At 43.6% G+C, this 20,843-nt stretch overlaps 1 protein-coding gene across 22 annotated transcripts in view; it reads left to right on the top strand.

Moving 5' to 3' along the window:
• The window catches only part of tcf7l2 (transcription factor 7 like 2), an 85,351-nt gene extending 65,580 nt beyond the window's left edge, over positions 1–19,771 (top strand). For 3 of the 22 annotated variants that reach the window (XM_034119256.1, XM_034119249.1, XM_034119263.1), the window contains 10 exons: positions 3,304–3,436; positions 5,839–5,941; positions 6,877–6,963; positions 11,029–11,148; positions 11,239–11,401; positions 11,628–11,735; positions 12,349–12,397; positions 13,109–13,159; positions 14,223–14,295; positions 17,507–19,771. In XM_034119256.1, coding sequence (XP_033975147.1) covers positions 3,304–3,436; positions 5,839–5,941; positions 6,877–6,963; positions 11,029–11,148; positions 11,239–11,401; positions 11,628–11,735; positions 12,349–12,397; positions 13,109–13,159; positions 14,223–14,295; positions 17,507–17,963 — 1,344 coding nt within the window. In that variant the 3' untranslated portion in view covers positions 17,964–19,771. Of the gene's footprint in view, positions 1–3,303; positions 3,437–5,838; positions 5,942–6,876; positions 6,964–11,013; positions 11,149–11,238; positions 11,402–11,627; positions 11,736–12,333; positions 12,398–13,108; positions 13,160–14,222; positions 14,296–14,854; positions 14,928–15,472; positions 15,534–17,506 lie in introns of all 22 variants that reach the window. The other 19 variants (XM_034119264.1, XM_034119261.1, XM_034119255.1 and 16 more) reach the window with 14 other exon arrangements.
• Positions 19,772–20,843: the final 1,072 nt, after the last annotated feature.

The raw sequence follows: 20,843 nt of genomic DNA, 5'->3' as shown, positions 1-20,843 counted from the left end.
ACTTGAAGCAGCTCTTTCATTTGTCAACTTCCAAAAGGCTCTTTTCACACAGTGGACAGCATTAGTCACCATTTAGCATAGGACATATTTGACACTTGATATAGTATTCTGGTCCTATCTGCAATGCAGCTTGGGAAATGAGTTGAACACTTGCAGAATTAAAGTTTAAAAATCCTGGTGTTTGCTAGCCATTAATGTGCAGGTGTTGTGGAGAATCACCACTGTTGGAATGACACAAAAACCAAAATATATTCAGGCATATAAGCATCTTTCCCTTTGAGCATTTGAGCCTTGCAGCTGGAAAAAGAAGAATAGAATAGAATAAATAGAGCCAAGGCGATATCAATAACATAACCAGAGGCGGCAACTACTGCTTCTGTTTGTGTCTGCTGTACTTAAGTGTGCTGCCTGCACTTCACAGCACTGGCCTTCCTCAGCAGCAGGCGCTGTATGTGTCCTGGACGAGGGAAGAGTCAATGTGCTCATTGATGTTCGTGCTCTTAAATTTTACTGCAGGGTCTTTTTGAATGCCAAATCTCTTTTTGAGGCTCGAGAACCTGGTCTTTATGACTACAGAGCAGTGCGTTTTTTGTTTGTCTTCTGCTATATTTGTTTATTGTAATGACGGAGGTGGTGCGAAAGGATGCAAGTCAGCGGGGGTGTAGGAGCAGGAAGCGTTCTTTCTTTTCCCCTGGCTTTTGTTGAGCAGGGAGAGTAAAGCCTCCCACGTTGCCTGCTTTTGTTTCACTGCGCTCTTTGAGCTCTGTGCGGCTGAAGCACCCAACAGCCTGCCAGACGAGTCCCTGGGCTTGTTTTGTCCCACAGTGGCCACAGGGCAAGTGCTGGGCCTCCGCTCCTCAGGGACCACCGGGTGCTGCCTTGGCGTCAGCGGGAGACAAAGTGGATGCTACTGCGTGTGCGATGATCACATGGCATGTAGAGAGTGAGCAGATTGAAGACATCGGACCACAGGAAGTCAGCTGACTGCCCATATATGTGTTTGGTGATCAATCAACAATGTGGGGGCGAGTTTGACTGATGGCACTAGCAGCTTTCACCCAAGATCTCTAAAGGAATGTTATAAGATGGAAAAAGAGATTGAATGCAACGTATTCACTAACAAAACTTTATGTTGCCATGTTCTCGCCTTCACACCAAGCTGTGGAAGCAGTCGGTCCAGCTCGTTGCTATTTGCCTTGCTCTGGGCTTTTCAGGAAAGAAAATAAAAGCACACTCTTCGACCGCAAGTGACTATGATGTAAATCGGCTGGCTCTCTCCGTCTCTCTCAGTCCCACACACACCCTCTTTAACACACTCTGTCTAAATGTGGACTCAGTGGATGGGCATTTTGAACTGTCTTCTCAATGGCCGGGGCCCCTGGACAAAAGAACTCATTTAAATGGCCACTAAAGCTTTTCAGCACCAAGAGATGGAAGAATTGACAACATTCTTTCACATCATTACCCGAGGGAGGAGCAGGGAGTCGCGAAGGAGGAGGTTAGGAGGTGAGAGATATGGAAGCGGGGGGGACGAGAGGAAAAAAGAGGGAGCAAGAGAGAGGGAGACACAGGCCATCTTCTAGCAGCTGTCATAACCCCCATCCTGGTTGTTTCTCTACCAGTTCTTTTTCATCCTACTATTCTAGATGTGCAGATCAGATCAGGAGCCTGTACGCAGCCCTCGGTTTGTGTTCTTTTTAACGAATCCCATTCCGCCTACCCCCCCCACGACACACAAACAGCCCCCCCCCCCCAACCCCTCTCTGCTTCTCTCTTCCATAGCCTTTTCAGCTCAGGGCTGTGAATGAGTCCCAGGAGTCTCTCTGCCTCCCTGGAGTTCTGCTGGGGTTCATTAATCTTTCATTGGGACCATGGCAATAGGGAATTCCCCCCCCACCCCTCTCTCCCATTCTCCACTCCCCCACCACTGCCACTACAGAATAGAGGTCTATATGGCCCGGCTTGTACGGACAGCTTTTACTACCCAGAGAAAATTTAGTACGGGCCTCTGAATGGACGGTTGCTGTATTAAGCTCTCGCACGGGCCCAATATTAACTTCCGCCTCACACAGATGATTACTTTGCAGCGTTAAGTTCTGCCCACATTGGTCTCGCCCTGAGCCCACCGCTTTGCATTTGTATTGTCAATGAGCATGGGGCAACTGAGCATCATTTGTATGTATGCCCCCCCCCTGCCAACATCTAGTCCCATTAATGTTTTTCAAAGTCTTCTGGAAATGTGCCACAGTGGAGCGCTTCTTTTTTTTTTCTTCTCTTCTTTCTTGCATGGGTTAAAGTCGCTAATGAGGGTGTGTGGCCTGTGAGAGAGCAGATTTACACACACACACACACACACACACACACACACACACACACACACACACGCACACACGCACACACACACACACAAGCGGCTTGGTGTCTTACCCCCCTGAACATATCATCCGTGGTATGATAAGCCTGATTAGTGCTGCTTCTTTGACTGCTGAGGGCAGGATAAGGATGTGTGGGTAAAGAGGCGAGAGCAGCCTCTTACACCAGCCTAATCTACAGCAGAGCTCTAATCTGGTTATCTTGTGGTTTGGGGGGACTGTGTGTGTATTAGTGAATGTCTCGGCCTGGCCTGATGAGAGGGGCTGAGCTCCGGTTAGCGCAGGGGCCCACGGCAGCACACCCCTAAAGCTCCACTGTAATCTTTGGGTAATTGAAAAAAGGGGGCCTGCGCCACTTAGGTGCACAAAGAGAAGATTACATAGCTAAAACTAATTTGGCAAAAATGCAGAAATGGATTTTCAGCCCCACCTCCTCTCTCCTAACCCTTTTATTACAATACACCCCTACCCTCCGTGAACCGGGCCCTGGGGGAATATATGTGGGAAGGGGAGACCAGGGAGGAGGAGAGCGCTGACTGGAGCTGCTAATGACTGTGGATTTACACGTGCTGCCTTGATTTCGTGGTTTACAGATGATCGATTACTTGACTGCAACCGTGGTTAAAAGTGCCTCATCACACAGCAGACCCAAATGTGAACTGGCAACCCCCCAAGCCTCGAAGATTGTGTTACTGAATTCCAGGGTGACACCACAGAAGTGTTTTTAATTACAAACCACACTATTTTCACTGTGGCTTGGTGGTTTGGCGCCTCGAGAGTACCGTGAATTGGATCGCTCTTCTTTCAGGGCCTTCAGACCAAGTTGTAATTCTGTGGCAGGAGCACTGCAAATCTCTGACCCCTTACCTAAATATTAACGTTCTGCTTTTTTTTCCTCCCCTCCTGTCTATCTCTCTGTTCTTTCTCTCAGTCTAATAAGGTTCCAGTGGTACAGCACCCTCACCATGTGCACCCTCTCACACCTCTGATCACCTACAGCAATGAGCACTTCACACCGGGGAACCCCCCACCTCACCTACAGACAGACGTGGATCCCAAAACAGGTACAGTATTTTGCCCATGCATGCATGTATGATTGAGATTGTTTACTCAAAACAGAATATCTGTTAGCAACATGCTACTTGAATCCTGCTAAAACTGCAGAACAGTGTGTTTTAAAGTTGTCAGGATAACGTTAAAAAAAATTCAAATAAGTTTCACTTGGTTGTTAAAACCCCAGCAACAGCAGTGAGGCACTTCAGCTCTGAGAGAGTGTTTGCACTGACGACTGTGTTAATGTTTTATTATGCCCTGCCACCATGGTTCACATATACAGACTTTAGTTCATGGCGTCTGTCTGTAGACAAGTTCTTGTAAAAACAATTTGAGAATGAATTACTTACAATATGTATTCTAATAGTAGACTGTGTAGTTTCAACGTATCTCCTTCTTGATATTGACACAGTAATTATTTAACAACCTCAATAACATTTCTAGGACTGTTTATGAGACTGATAGTTGGACAAAGTCACAGTCATCTTTAAGTACTCCTTGTTGACAACAGCTGCGCTCATCTGTTACCGATTGATTTAGCTATCACGCTCACATTAATGTGGTTTGACCTCAGTGGAAAAACACGGAATTTAGCAAACAACCACGACTCCTCAGGACCGCAACTCCTTTTGCCAAGACTCAAAACAAGACAGCCAGTGTAGTTGGAGGTCCTCACATATAAATACCAGAAACCTCAACAGTGTCTGCTCGGAATGATGTCATAAGCTAAGTACACACAAATCCTTAAAATGCTAGATGTGACCTGAGCTCCTGGATTTAAACAGGTTGTCATAGATTGACTCAGTGCCCAAAAGGAGTGTAGTTATGTCTTTACCGCCTGTTGATCCTGCAGATTGAGAGTCAATGTTAAGCAGTCAGATGCTGCCCACTCACATGCCTCTCCCACAACCATTTAGCATACCCTTTTAGAAAATGTCATTCGTTTCCGTGAGCATCTTGACTCAGCACTTCAATTCGTTAACTGTCATACTGCCCATCCTTTCAGGTTAATGCATTTCCAGTGCGAGGAATAATTTCATGCTATTCAGCGGTCTCTGGTGGATTCAGTCAGTGTTTTAGGTAATAATGTTCCATTATTATGATGGTCCTTACAAAGGGGAAATAATGTGCCAGCTGCTGTTTAATGTAGTGCTTAATAGGGCTGCTTAATTGGGCTCAGTGTTTAATTAATTAATGAGCTGTATTAGGTCTTCGGCGCTGGGTGGCGATTGGATAATGTTCCAGGGCGTTTCTGTTTAATATAATTTGCCTTTGCTATAGCAGTAGTATGTTTTTTTTCCGCTTAGGCTTAAAATGCTGCACAGCACCATCAGTAACAAAATCCCCCCTTAGTTCCTGGATAACCTGGTTCAGCTGCAGTTAGGGTGTAACCACCAACAAAAGCCAAGTTCTGCTCTACGAAGATGGATCTGGCCCTTCTTTGGTTGTGTTGGCACAGGTATCTGCAAAAACAGCTGCATAGGCAAGCCAGCTGTGTGGAAAAAACGCAGATCAGCCCAAATGAAAGTCCCCTAGTTCCTGGTCTACCGAGTGCACACACCTCCCTGCTGTGCTGTTACACTTGTCTAGTGTTCCCTGTTTCAAGTTTGCCATGAGACAGAAAGTTATTTTTACACGCGACTGTGTACGAGACCTTTTCAAGGCATTCATTCAGGGCAGCTTGTCGATGCAGTTTCTTCGCCTGTCAGCTGCCACAGAAAGCAAAGGCAACACCGCGTGGACGCTGTGATTGCTCGGCGAATCCCTCAACGGGAACTGTCCTTAAATTAGACGTCTTTGTCCCTGCTCCTAACAATCAGTTAATACATTCATTAACATTAACTGGAGTAGTCAACCGTTAATCCAAAGTACTGTCTAACTGAAAATTAACTTTTTAGCTGCTAATTCATAATATTAGTTTATTCATGTATTTATCAGTTGGAATCCATATCCATCCAGCCAGTGTAAATCCTACTGACTCAACCTGGAGCCCTGTATAAGCAGCTCTCTGATCACAGAGAAGGCTTTAATTATATTGTGTTTTGTACACTTCTAAACCCGAGTCATTTTATATAATTAATCTCCTGAATCAGTAGACAAATGTGACAAGAATCGTGTTGGTGTTCTCTCCTCACCTCTCTCCCCTCTGCCTCTTCCAACACATTGTGCCGCCGCCGCCGCCTCAAAGGCCTTTGATCAGGAAGTGTGATTTAGCACTGTGTACATGCGAGCAACAAGCCCTCTTCCTCCGCCTCATCCTCCCATCTGCACTCCTGTGATGTCTGCCCCGTTCAGATGTGAAACTCTCGACAAAGAACGAATTCGGGGCTGACAAAGATTTGGTTCTCTCTCTGTCATCATCTTGTCTGTCCACCTCCTCACTGCTCCTGTCATCCTCTTTTTTTTCCCACAGGGATTCCAAGGCCTCCACATCCTCCAGACATATCTCCTTATTACCCACTGTCACCTGGCGCTGTCGGCCAGATCCCACACCCGTTAGGATGGCTAGTACCACAGTAAGCAAACCCTTTTTTTATGATGACACTTTTTACTGTATTCTCTTGTGTGAAAAGGCTTGCAACACCCACATATTGTCATGAGTAATACACGTTATATCAAGCTAAATCATTAAAGTGCAAAACAGCTAACAATAGTCGGTACACAAAGTCAATTATGTAAGCCGTCTCTGTCTCCAAAATGGCTTCGTTCTTGTGTTACAAACCAAAACAAACCTTAAACACACTCACTTGTGGGACCACAGAGGACCATTGGCTCTTTCTCACACCCTCACAAACCTCAACTTGCTACTTTGTGGCAAATACTATTTTGCATGTCGCTGTATTGTCCAATTAGAGTAATGAACCGCGATTGCCCGTACTTTACCCCACAATTCCACACGGGGGCTCTCCCCTGGTAACTCTTGTCAACACTTGTTAATATGACAAAAGGCTACAAATTAAGCTCTGTTAATTTAATGTTTTCTCACCGCGATCTAAATACCGAGAGAGGCCCCGAGCGCAGCCATGGCGCCCTTTGATTTGCTGCACTTTATTTTGGTATAAATTTACATTCATTATTGTTTGTCTTTGGATGTGTAGACCTCAATTAGCGTGATGGCTCCATTAAAGAGACCCGCGCTTCGTCTTTCATTATCACAACAAAACACCTAGTTCCAGCTTGGGGAGGAACAGGGCCCCACTCTGTCGACACCGAGCGAAGGGTTATGAAATTTAATTAGCCATTGCTATCAAGATTTGTGGCATTCAAATTGTTCAGAGTTTTCCTCCCTTTGATCTGCGCTCTGCAATCCCCTAGATTTTTGTCCTGATCAAATGAGAATAAAGAGGGCCGCGGTGGGGAGACGAGAGAGACAGAGGGCTTTAACTTCTCCTCTTCCATCAACCCTGTTCCTTTACCTTTGCGTCTTTCTTCTTTTCTTCCCCCTTCCCAGGCAAGGTCAACCTGTTTATCCAATCACAACAGGGGGTTTCAGACACCCCTACCCAACTGCGCTCCAAGTCAACGCATCCATGTCAAGGTGAGCTGAGACCTAGAAGCACACACACACACACACACACACACACACACACACACACACACACACACACACACACACACACACACACACACACACACACACACACACACACACACTCACAGTTGTGCGTGTGTTTGACTGAGGGCAATGCCCAAGCGACACACACACACACGCAGAGACGGTGAGCAGCAACTTCTCCCTTAGGGAGAGCTCACACTCCCCATATCTGTGTTCAAAAGGCCAATCCTCCAGTGTGGGGCTCCAGCTAGCATGCTCAAATATTAATTATATTTATAATTTTCTAATGAGGCCCCTGAAGAACATTTACCCCCACTGCATGTCAGGCAGATCTGAAATGAGCTGGGGCATGTCCATGCTGTGAGTTTGAGCAGCCAGACAGATAAACAAACACAGCAACACTTTGAAGGGGACTACATGATATAAGCCGGGGCTCTGACACTTGGCTAGTGCTTTGGTCCAGCCCATTAGGGTCCAGCTCAAGTGCTGCTGTGGACATTAGTGCACCCAGGGGGGATATGTGTATGTGTTGCCATCTTGTATACATGTGTATGTGTTTGTCAGTTGGTGTTAAACTACTTACTGTTCCCTGGAGGAACGCGTGTCCTCTATATTGTGTGGAAAGCCAAATGAATTACATTTAGATGACTAAATGCCCTAAAAAGCAACAACACAGAAAAACAAACAGCCTGCTACTCCACCTCCTCCCTCTCCTCCCTCCTCCCCGCTCCGCCCCTGCAGCAGGGGACTATGGAAGGGGCTGGTTTGGAGTCTAGGGATGAGGCCAAGCTTCAGTTTAATTACAGCCTGATTGGAAAAGCAGCTCCTCAGGGCAGCGTGTTTAGACCTCTGTGACATTGATGGATCATGTAGATGCAAGGAGGGAGGAGTTGCAAAGGAGGGGGGGGGGGGGGGTGACATTTTTTTTAAAGCAAAGCCCTGAAAATAAGGGAAAGTTTAGTTTGTTAGCTCAGCCTGACATCGCAGTTTTTCAGATTTGTTGCTGTTAAACTGTCCAATAGAAAATACATCCTGGCATCAAACCTGAACTTTAAACCCAGTCTGGATCAGAGTCGGGTTTTATAGTCCCAGTCTCAGGTGCAAAGGGTCAGACGGCGGCTCTGTCCAGACATTGGCATCTGGCAACAGTACCCAGCCAACCTGGGCTTTAAGTGACTGCTAATTTGGTCCCTTAATGACAGCCTCTACATTGTGATCATCTTATTTCCAGGGCAGCTAATTGAATATACTTGCTGGGATTTGGGGAGGGGGGGGGACTGGCCATGGGGAAGAGCTAATGCCCTGTGATGAGGCCCCTAATTGAATTAGTATAACTGAATAGATGGAGGGCTCTGGGAGCTCTCTGGAGAATGGGAGGGTTTAACACATGTCCAAAAAAACAACTAAACTCTGGCTTTGACAGGGCAGGGGAAAAAATCAATTTGTTGAGCAAATCTAGTAGAAAAATCAGTCTAATTGTGTCAGCGAAATCTCAGAATCTTTTCTTACATAGCCTTCAGCCAGTTGGTTTTGTTCAAAGAATTGACCAGACTGTTGTGATAGCTCAAACGATTTGTAGGGAGCAGGCTGACTGGAGGAAATCGGAGAGAAGAGACGTCCTGGCCTTGTACTCTTCTCCGGAGTCAGTTCTTTGCAGGAGTGCGCTGCTTCAGTATCAGTCCCCTGTGCCGTAACACGGGCTGAATTAGGATGCAAGGAAGGAGTCTGGTACCTCATGGTCCTCCAATGAGCACCTTACACCTAGGTCCTGTTAAAAAATGCATTCTTTTTTGGATGGAATGAAAAAAGAGCCAGTTGAGACAGTAAAGGGAGCAAATGAAAGACATTATTTTGATAATAGGGTTGGAGCCAGTGCAGTTCCCTGAATGTACGCGTGACAGGTAGGAGGATGTGATGGACCCTGTGCCCCTCATGCTTAAGCCTGCCCTTTGATATGTTCCCCCATCATCCCGCGCCCTCTCTTTTCCTTGGGAACGGGAGAAGCACACCGGCCAGATCATTATACATTAAACAGGCACGGGGGCTACTGCTTCGCGTCGGCAATTAAATGGCACTGGCTTACACTGGGCTTGCTGCGCCGGTGACCCCTCCCCCTCACCCCCACCCCAACCCCGCCAGCCATTCTTACCTTTTTAGATTGAGACGTAGGAGCCCCGGGGTTGGGGTGGTTTGGGGGTTTCTGCTGCGTCTCCTTCTCTGTGTTGGTTAAATTGGTCCAAGGCGCTGCTTGCTACTGATGAGCCCGAATGATGATGATGATGGTGGTGATGATGCCCCCACGCTTCAAAGGGATGGCCGTCATGTTTAAACCATAACCTGGGCCATGCAGTGGCAGGGGGAGGGAGGAGGAGAGGAAGTGTGGAGGTGGTGAGGGGACAGGGAGGAGTAGAGAAGAAGAAGAAGAAAAAAACAGAGGACATTTTAACAAGTGCACAGAGAGAGAAGTAAGGAGGGTGAACAGGGAGAGAGGAGGAAATGCAGCAGCCCTAATGATGGGCGATATGCAGCCCACTGCTGCAGAGCTCCCCATCAACGGATGACATGGCACAAACACCAATGTGTCAGTGATGAAGGGAGAAGAGGGAGAAGAGGGGAAAGGAGAAAAAGAGGGAAAGAGTTTGAGGGGGGTGCGCACTGGCACTCCCCTGAGATGGCCTCCAACAGAAAGTAGTTGTTCCTGGCGAGTTTATCCTCATCATTATATTCTGGCTCCGAGCCATGCAGCCAGACACAGCCGGATAATGAGCTGCTTTAAAAAAAAAAGAGAGAGAGAGAGAATTATTCCTCCTTTCTTTCCTGTTCCTTCATCCTCCTCTCCTCTTTTAAATGCGTGTGTGGTCACGTGGAGCCGTGCTGTAAACGTACACACATGCAGATAAGACGTGTTCAAATAATGTGACACAAATAATTAGTGTCATACATTACACTGGCACATACCGCACAGCAGTGTCTTATGGCTGCTCTGGACACAGAAGCGATTTGATAAATAAGGGTTTTCCGGCCTCGATATGGGGAGCGGGAGAAGACGATGATAGGAGCGTGGAGCGATGAAGATAAAAACAACTGACAGTGCTGAACCGGCAGAAAAGATGGGAGGACGGCAAATAGAGACCTGAAGTGATACTAGACTTTGATAGAACATTTTAATCTAGTTTGAAATATTCCTTGATAAGACATAATGGTTCAAGCTTTACCCCTCCAAAAACCTGGCATTTCCATATCAGTGCAAATGCTTAAAATGCAGTTTCCTGAAAAATAACAATGACTTTCAATGGGCATTTATCATCTACAGATGGAATTTTAAATCTTATCTGGAAACCATTTCCTCATCTATCAAAGGTGACAATTGTTAAAGGAGGTACAGTACAAGTGCTTGATTAGTCTGTGCAAGAATAACAGCTATGGATGGCACTGTCTGTCAGTCTCTGTGAATAAATAGATTTCAAGGAGCAAAACCCCTCAAGCTTACCTATGTCATTGGATCTATTGCATTAATTGTTGCTTGGTTAGGATGAGGTTGTGATTAAATAAAGGTGAAGAGATGCACTTGGCTCAAGTATTCAGTGTGTGGGGTTTTTTTGGGCTGTTCAAAAAAGCCATTCAAGCGATTTACCCTTGTGCAATTGCATTTAATTATTTCCACACAATATAGCGTTCATGCTTTGAATTGTATTTAACTGAAGCTTGTATTTGTAATATCCTGCTTTTTATACCTTTTTGAGTTAAGTGTATAACTGCCTAGGCTGAATTCTGTGACATGTTTACATAGAAAATCTAAGCATACTGACTGTATAATAATAATAATGATGAACTCAGCCTTGGGACATTTCCATGTGGATGTTTCTATGTACATTTATTGTGTTGTGGCTAAAGGCCGATTCCATTTGACATGCATTGAAATAAAAGACATGACTTTGACATGTCATTGAAAGATGGAATTGGAATTCAGCTATTTCGTGTTGTTTATACATGTATTCCATTTCCTCATTTCACCTGTTTCCATTTACACAGTCTTTTGTCCTCTAGATTCCCCCCACACATGTTGCCCCCCCACCACAGTTTGCACGCCACGGGCATCCCACACCCAGCCATCGTCTCTTCCAACGTCAAGCAGGAATCGTCCCACAGCGACATCTCTCTCAACTCGTGAGTAGAATTTCGTTGTCCCTATCCTTTTTTTTCATTCACTCTTTTATGAGACGTAGGTTAACCTTTCTTAACTCTGGTCCTCAACAGGAAACAGTCAGACGCTAAAAAGGAAGAGGAGAAGAAGAAACAAGTCCACATAAAGAAGCCTCTGAATGCCTTCATGCTTTACATGAAGGAGATGAGAGCCAAGGTTGTGGCTGAGTGCACACTGAAGGAAAGTGCTGCCATCAACCAGATCCTGGGGAGAAGGGTAAGTCAACAGACACTAAAATGGTCCAAATGAAGGGTTTAGCACAGTGGGCTCAGGACCCTCTGACATGCTAATTGTATTCTAAACATGGATTCATATAGACCTGGGATTCAAGGTGAATGCAGTTAACAGCCAGTAGTGTACATTTAGGTCATCCTCATTACCTGTATTTTCCTATTTATGGTTAAAATATTAATTTCTTCATGAATTATTTTCCATTTTACAGTGGCATGCCCTAACGAGGGAGGAGCAGGCCAAGTACTACGAGCTGGCCAGGAAAGAGCGACAGCTCCACATGCAGCTGTACCCAGGCTGGTCAGCACGAGACAACTATGTAAGTTACTAAGTTTACAAGTCGTAACAGGATGCTCTTTTTCCCTTTCACTAGGTGACGTGACGGGGATGAGTTCCCTCTTTGGCTCATTTCTAGCCTCAATTCCAACTTTCTTGTCATTTTCTTTGACATGTATACCTGAGACTCGACTAATTAGCTTGACCTACAGTAAGCCTGCTTTGTTATGACGTGAAGAAATATGTATAACAAAGTGTTCAGACTTCGTTACAAAGTCTTATCAATTTCATCGAGTTTTGGGATCAAGCTGACCAGATTCTTCCACAAGCAGGCTTTGAGAAATCCTTCTGCCAAAAACAAAAGCTTGTCAAGATGTCTAGATGTTCACAGAGCTGAGGAAAATAAGACAAAAGATTACAGAAAAAGAAGAAAAGAAAAAAAACTGAGAGGATGGATAATTCTTGTCTGGCCTGCAGTGGCTGTTACAAACCGGAGGGCAGAGACAGAAAAGAGCAGAGAATGAATGAATAAATAAGTAAACACAGTGAACAGTCCTATTCTCTGTTTCATGTTTTGGGCATTCTGCAATATAATAACTAAGGTTCCTGTCTGTGTCTATTTTTTTCTTTCTATTTTTTTGGCGGCTAACCAACAGGGGAAAAGGAAGAAGAGAAAAAGGGAAAAGCAGCAAGCAGAGAGCAATGGTAAGTGAGCTGCAATTATCTCTGATATTAGAAGAGCCCCATCATGTGTCAGGCAGATGTGACATCTTGCAAGATAAAAGTCAAGCTAGTTTTTTTTGTTTTATGTTTTATTTGTGTGTGTGTTATTGTGCCTGGCTTTTTTTCTTTGTATATAGTTATGCTACCCAATGCAATATTTAAATGCTAGAGTTGCTTGTAATACCCCCCTTTTCCCATTTTGCCCTAGCCCTCCCCAGCTAATAACAACTGAATATGCATGACCCCCCCCCCCCCACACACTGCTTCTTACCTCCCCTTTTGACACCCCCCCCCCCCCCCACTTTGCCCCTTAGCGTTCTGGTATTGTGATATGTATGTTTTGAGAATGTGAAGTTGAAACATTGTGAGAGCCATTAACTTTGCTAGTGTTGTGTGCGTGGCCCCGTTTTATAATGCCTGTGCCCTGCAGATGTGTGCGTGTGCGTGTGTGTGTGTGTGTGCACTCGTTCGGCTGCCCCTTGCTTGCTTTCATGCATGCTTTTATACCAACATAAGAACAATCACTTACATCTTACAATTAAGGAGGTTTGCTTATTTCATGATTTATCTATTTTTTTTTTTATTCTTATGATTCATATTCTTCTCATCTCGGAGACTTGTTATCATGTATTTGGCGCTCGTTTGGTGACGGATTTCTTCTTGAAGGCCTCTCTATCTGTTCTTTTTTTTCAGAACACAGAGAATATTTTCCAAATCCTTGCCTTTCACTCCCTCCGATTACAGGTGCTAATGTCATTTTGAGTATTAAATCACTAACTTGTTTAATTTCTTCTTCTTTTTAAAAAAAAATAATGTTTATTTATCTATCAATAATGTGTAATATTAGGCAGGATTAAGGTTAAATTCTATCTAAATATGCTCTTTTTGCATTCTTTGCTGCTTTCTTTTCTTAAAGTGATGCTATTGTTTATTTGACTTCAAGCTAGATTATATTGCATTTAGTTTACTTCATCTTGCTATTTAGTTTGAAGCATTATGCAGAATGCTTAAAGATCTGATTATATAAAGTTAGTCTTGTGGAGTATGACCTGAAGGATGTGATCTCAGGGTAAACCTCCTTAATCTATACGCTTCAGTAGCTGCGCTTTCTTATAGGCTAGCATGAGTTTGGCATACTCCCTCCTTTTAAATCTACTCCGCAAAGACTTGGTCTCAAATATTGAACCACAATATTCTGTGGTCAGTGACGGGCAGCTTTAGCCAGTGTTGATAGAAAACAGTCAACTGTTTGATGCCAGGTCTAATGAGTAAATCCCCCCTCTCCATCTTTTTGAATCCTTCCCCTGGCTAGGGCTAACACACGACCGTGCTGACTCAGCAGTCTGCTACTAGTTCTTCCCCCTTTTACCATGTCTTTTTAAAACCGTAGTGCAATGATAACCTCTAGCGAGTAAATTAATCCAACCTGCATTTCCTCCGTTTATACCCTCTCGACTAAATCTTATCTCCAGCTTCAACTCCAGTCAGAATGTAGATAACTTCAAGCGTTTGTTTCCTTATTAATGTTATATTTTGCATGCCGTTTGATTTGACTAATGTCTGAAACACACTAATGGTGTTCAGTCCTGTCTTTTAAAGGCACTCTTGAGAATGGCTTTACGGGTGTTGTTTGGGGATGAGGGGATTTCTTGCACAATGAGCCACTGCAAAGCTTCATAGATTCACTGTTACCTGTTTTTTCTCCTCATTTCTCTCCTCCTTTTTGATTTCTGTTCCTTATTGTTTCTGGTTTTGGTTCTTTTTCCTCCTCTCTGCTGGCTTCCCCCCCTCCCTGTTGCGGCATCAGACCTGAGCGCTCCTAAGAAGTGTCGAGCGCGCTTTGGGCTCGATCAACAGAATAACTGGTGTGGCCCATGCAGGTGTGTATGGTGTGTGCTTGCACCGGCCGGGGCCAGGTGAAGGCTGGGTAACTGTGCACTGGGACTTCCTCCTTCGCTTTCTCTGCCGCTGCCTTTACTTCCTCTTCTCCTCCTCCCCTCTGTCGCCCCCGCCAGGCTATCATGAGCTCTCAGCTTCCTCCAGCCACGCCCTGCCGGTCTATCTCTAGGCTCCCACTATTTTTTTTTGTTACCTCCTATTTGGGAAGAAGGGTATTAACAGCATATGCTCGAGTGTTTGTATGAATGGTGTCTTGTGAGTGAGGATTGGTGGAGAAACATTACAGGGGTTTCATTGCAGGATGTACAGTACAATGAGTCTGAGATTGATCAAATATCCTAAACTGGCAGGTCGGGGCTTGGAGGATCTGGAGCCTGATGGCTTGTTCAATATGGAGGACATCCCAGTGTTACTAGCCTGAACCTAAGCCCTGGCTGTATTATTTGTCTGTGCAATGACGTGTCCATTTTGTTTTTTCTTTCTTTTCCTTTTGTTATTTGTCTCTGTGTGTATGTTTGTGTCTACCTGTTTGGCTAACAGATGCAAATACCCCAAAGAAGTGTCGTGCCTTGTTCGGGCTTGACCAGCTGAGTTTATGGTGCAAACCATGCAGGTATTACTGCTGTAGTGCCAATGGGAGGAAGACATCCACAATGAGCAGTTTCTTCTTTTTGATGATTTGCTCAGATTTCCCTCTTAAATGTGTTTCCATCAGTGTGGTAACAGATGGCAAACTCCTCTGCTCTTTTTTCCTAACTGAGGAACTTCCTGCTCTAAATTCCCTCACAGCAATTTTTCCTCACTGAACTCAGTTCAAGCCCAGTGGCAGAAAATGGATTTCTTGATAAGATTACTGAATATTTTATCTCAACAAAATAATAGGGATCATTATTTCTTAATGTCAATTTTGGAAAAACATTACGTAAAATCTGACTTGTTTGAAATCCATTTTCTCTCCATGCAGGGGATGATTCCCCCCCCCCCCCCAATCTTAACTGTCATGTTTGTTCTAATTGGCGTCCTTTTTGAATAACAATGTTATGCTTACAAATTTAGCCCTGCTTTCTCTGAGGGCCTGCTCAGTGACACTCTTTTCTGTGCCCTCTTCCTCCTCCTTCTCTCCTTCCTCCAAACTCCTCTTCAATAACCCTTACTTAGTCCCTACCTGTTGTCTTTCTGTTCTGACACAAGCAGTCTTTGAATTGGGAATATTTTCATGGTAGGTATTTGTTTCTGCTAAGTAATACCCTTCTCTGTGTCTGGCTCACACCACCACCCGCCCCACCTCTTTCTTCACACCCCTCATCGCAACACATTGTTTCCTGCCACACGTTTCATTTGTGTTGTTTTAAACTTTCGGCTCCAAATTTAGTCAAAAGATTTTTCTATTTAGCTCTAATTTGTTGCTTCATTTAGAGGTCAGTTTTTTAAATGTTTGTCAAAGGATTTTTTATATTTCAAAAGTACTATGTCCAACTAGAATTGAACACATTACCTAGACTTTCTTGTAATTAAATATCATTTGAATCAGACAGGACGATTACTCGCCAAACCCTTCACACAGTCAGCCATTGTTGGCCTCTCCACTTGGCTCTCTTATTAACCTCCCAGCTGGAACACATTATCAAATATACTGTATTTTTCTTAAAAGATAATAGCAGATTATAAGATAAGATGCTTAAAAAGGGCAGCGATTCAGTCCTGTAACAGCAGAGAGGTTACAAGTTCTCTCTGGGCTCCATTTCCTAAAAGATGCATCTGGTGTAATTTCCCCCGAGACGGAGAAATCAATAACATACACAGGCACATACTATGAATCGATATGTCTGTTAAAAGATGGATATTAGCTCATTTGTTGCAGTTTGACAGACAGTTATCGAGAGCAAGATGTCTATGTAGTGGCAAATGATACCTTTTTACAGCGGGTCGATACCCCGCACCACCCAGCGCTACAGTATCAGTGCAGAATGCACTAAGAGCCTCATTCCCACTCTTTTCTAGTCCTCTATTCTCGGTGTTGTGTGCCTGTACTATTGAGCTCATCTGAAATGCATGCTTGTCTTTCACCCTAGCATGAGATCAAGGTTTCGTGAGCCTTTTTTTAATGTGATTTGATGTTCCTTTTCCTTTTCATTATCAGTACTCTGCTCTCTTTTATCGTTTGTATAGACTTCCCCTTCAGAACTACAGGGGAAAGGTTGCATCTGAGAACCTCAATTCAACAAAATTAGCTTCATATCTTTCTAAAGACTCAATCTTATTTTTTTAATATTTGTAAACACCTTTAGTCTTTGTTGTACCTACTCCCTGTGAGTTCTAAATACTAACACTCCATGGCCTTCAGGCATCCTCGTGATAGCATGGAGAGCTGAGAGAGGGGTCACTGCCAGGGTCAGGGTAAAGATGAGGTGGGCAGAGAATTCCCCCTTAACCAAATCTGCACACAGCCTTTTGCAGCAGAGTCACCGCAGACAAATGCAACAATCCCCTACTCTCTTAAACCCCCACTCCCTCCCCTCCCCTCCCCGTTCATCGGGTTCCACCGAGCGCAACGGGCCTGGCCTCGGGACTCTGCAAGCGGGGGGGAGGGTCCTGACCCCGGGCAGGAATGCAAACATGATGCCTTGACCCCTCACTCACACACACTTGTGTCTGTGGGGCAGATTCGGAGTAGTGTGGATCTTGTTGACTTTTTTTTTTTTCCGCCTCGTATCCAAACTCTGTCCCCTCAGGAGAAGAGAGAGTAGGGCCAGATAGAGTCAGAGACAGGTCCAGTAACCTCGTGTTGCTGGAGAGAGCAGGCTGATCCCCAGCTGAAGCTCTGCCTGTAAGAAGAGGCTAAGTTAACATCCAGAGAGCAACCATTACTCCATCTAATCTCCTCTCATCATCATCATCATCTCTGTGTGTGTGCTTTTCATTTCCCTGCTGCTTCACACGTGATCTTTCCTCCATGTCTGTCCTGTCTTATGGTTTAGAATCGGTGTATTGACTGTCATTTCTCACCACTTTATCGTCTTAGCACGAGCCATTTAAATGCACCTGTAACATCTGTGATGCAAAACAAGTTTCAAGTTTTTTTGAAATGTAAAAAAAGAAGGTGCATTGAATTGAGCTACAGTGCTAAGAGGCGATGCAGTTTGAAGATGCGTTGTCTAAAACATGCTCTCTTTCTCCCTCCTTGTCCCTCAGGAGAAAAAAAAAGTGCATTCGCTACATCCAAGGTGAAGGCAGCTGTGCCAGTCCTCCCTCTACGGACGGAAGCTTACTAGACTCCCCCCTATCCTCCCCTTCCTCAGTGGTCCCCTCCCCCTCCCCAAAAGAGTCCAATCCTCAGACTGAACAAATGCAACCTCTCTCACTGACTATGAAACCGGCCCACCAGCCACTCCACCACCCGCACCGCCTGGCTGGGCCTCCACCACCATCTTTGGTTCAGCTGGGAAACTCTGCTGCAGCTAGGAAAACGCCCGGCGCCCCCTCCCACAACGGAGCCCGGGAGCGCGGTGACGTCTCGTCCTCGCGGCAGCCGGGCTCCTCCATGGCGTCCTCCATGGCCCGGTCCTCGGCATCGCTGTGTCATTCCCTCTCGCTCCTCCCCTCCTCGAACCCCCAGCCTCTGTCGCTAGTGACTAAGTCTATAGAATAGTCTGCCCTATTCTTCTCCTCTTTTTTTCTAGCTCTGCACACACACATACACACACACACACACACACACACACCTTTCTAGGCCCTCTCTCTGCTCTATTTCACTCTCTGTCGGTTCATTTCTCTATTTGTTTCTGTGCCACAAGGCGTTTTTCTTTTATTAAAGTTCATTGGTCAATATTTGACCCATCATTATCAAAAAAAAATCTAATTATTATAAGGAAATGATACAATGAGCTGTAGTATAGCTTTGTGAATCTGCCAACATGTGTATGGATTTTGTTTTTGTCTTTTTCTTTGTAGTGTTTAACAGTGCAAACAGAAAAACTATCTAGATCAACTTCAAAATGTTTAAAAGACGGATATAAAAAGGTAGGCTAGATTATTCAGTGAGCCCTTTTCTTGAAAGAGTTGGTTCTCCTTCTTTATTTGTATTAAATACGAGCTTGCGAACCAATCATTTTGACATCTGTTCAAACTCTCGGAGGGCGCGAGGCTAGCAGTGACACCTCTCGGAGGAACAACTTTAATTGTGATGTTACTTGTTCTTGTTTAAATGTACAGAATAATGGGGAGGGGGGGGATTACTGTGTTAAATATGCATTCTTCCACTGCGTTGTCTTTTTTCTTTGTTGTTTACCTTTGGGGTGGAGTCAGGCAAGTTGGGTGGGCTTGAGGGGAGGTCGGGGTGGGGGGGTTATTAAATTCAAAATGTCACAACGCTAGGACCAGTAGTATTTATTGCTTTAGAGATTGCTTGTTGTATCTTGTATGTGTCTCTTTTGACTTTTCTTTCTTAATACATTGTACAAATATTTTTTCTTAAGGTAAGCGACTTATATATGAATGATCCATTTTTACAAGGAGGTTTTAAAAGGCAAATCTTTTGTTATTGATTTCTTTCCTCGCTGAAAAACCTGGATTCCACTCAGTGTACTGTGTAGATCTCATGAACAGAAGTATGCACAACTTCATTTCAAGAAATGCGTCTATAAGCCATTTTACAAAAAGAAGAAAAGAAAACTTGAACAAGACAGTGGGTACCGTGTCTTCAGTAGTTGGAAAAGTGTCTGAAGCCCTTCTTTTTTATTGCACAGTCACATCTCTCAGACTGTAGATTCGTGTACAGATTTTCCGTGCCAAATTTTGTGATAATTTTCTCTGCCCCTCTAACCATGCTGTAGGGATCCATTTTTTTGTTTCTCGTCGTTTTTTTGTTTTGTTTTAATTTCGATACCATTCTTTGCTGTGACGTTACATAGATTGCTATGTATGTAGTATAAATGTTGCTATAACAAATGTGTTTGGTAGCAAAATTGTCAAATATTAAAATTTAAACTTAATAAAAAAGCGGACATCATACTGTATAAACCCACAAGGGCCAAATTATGTATATTAGGAGGTTCATAAAAAAACTATTAAATACAAAAAAATACACAAACTGCCACTTTTAAGTACACTACTACATATAGGTAGATAGAAAAAATAGGCATGTTGATGTTGCAAGAGGCTGTAAAAAAAGCTACAAGAGAATCATCCACTCGGTGCCATTGTAGTTGACATGACGCGACTGTAACCTGTCGATTTCTTCTCTGGTTTATTAAGATGCTAATGATAAATAGTTTGAATGTTTCCTTAACGGCTGTGATGTTCCTGTTCTATTTTATGCTCTTATCTTTTTGTTTGTTTGTTTTTCCTGTTATTTTAAATGGTTCCAAAACCATGTTTTTTTGTAATGAATAAATGTTTATGCTGTACAGTCTCTGTAGCATGCAGTTCTGTATTAATAAAAGCAACTTAGTATGTGCACATCTGTGTCTTTCCTTTTATTCCTAAACTCCCTGGCAGAACTAACCTTTCACAGAAATAAAGGGTTATACAGCGTTCTCTGCCAATACAGGAGATCTGAGCCTTTCAATAGATAGCCACAATAGAATACAACATTGATTTCTTTAAGTAAAAGTATAATATAGAATCATGTCATTGTAATTAAAAATGGAAAATACTGTATCGTGTTTAAGGAAATACAATGATTAAATGGCAAACTTACTTCTGTATGCATACACATTTGATTACAAGGGCATCGTAGTCCCAACTCTAATTGACACATTTGTAATACACAAGAGGAGAGAGAAACTTTCAATAAAGTTCAGATCGAAACACCCTCTACAAAATCCACAGTATTTACTTCTGTGTTTGCACACATGCAAACTTAACAAGATGCTTATCAGTAATATTCTGCTGCTTTAAGCCAATCAAAAAACTTAAAATGTAACTTCAAATCACTCACTTTTTAATAAGCCACAGACGACAAAGTTCTGTGTCTTCTCGACTCGTGCTGAAAGAAGAGATCAGGTCATCGTCCATTTCCAATTTACTGGTGATTATTATTAAGATAACAATCCTTCACCTTAGTGTGGATGTTTCATTCAAATGATCATAGAGAACTCTGAACTGCATTTACGCACTGATATTTTATCGCAAATGATGTGGATTTAGACACGACGACGTATAGTACAGTATGACAAAGATATTAGTAGAAACATCCTGAAGTCGGTCTAAATTGTCTGAAAAAACGTTGTAGGATAGTTTATCAGAAGAAAAAATGTGTCAAGTATGTAGAAAAAAAGGCATAGTATGGTATGTGGATAAATATCTGAAAAAAGAGTAATATTATAGAATGTCAAAAAATAAGGCATAGTATAGTATGGCAAAAAATGTTTGGAATAACATAGTATAGTATGTCAGAAAAAAGTCATTGTTTAGTTTGTCGTATGGTATGAAGGAAATACCAGAAGAAATGTCATTGTAAGTATAGTATGTCTAATATTTCTGAAGAAATGTCATAGAATATTATACGTTGAAAAAGATCAGGAAAGAT

Source organism: Trematomus bernacchii, unplaced genomic scaffold (assembly GCF_902827165.1).
Source record: "Trematomus bernacchii unplaced genomic scaffold, fTreBer1.1, whole genome shotgun sequence".
Classification (NCBI taxonomy): domain Eukaryota; kingdom Metazoa; phylum Chordata; class Actinopteri; order Perciformes; family Nototheniidae; genus Trematomus; species Trematomus bernacchii.
The sequence above is the reverse complement of the archived record's forward strand: the minus strand, read 5'-3'. Positions and strand labels throughout refer to the sequence as shown.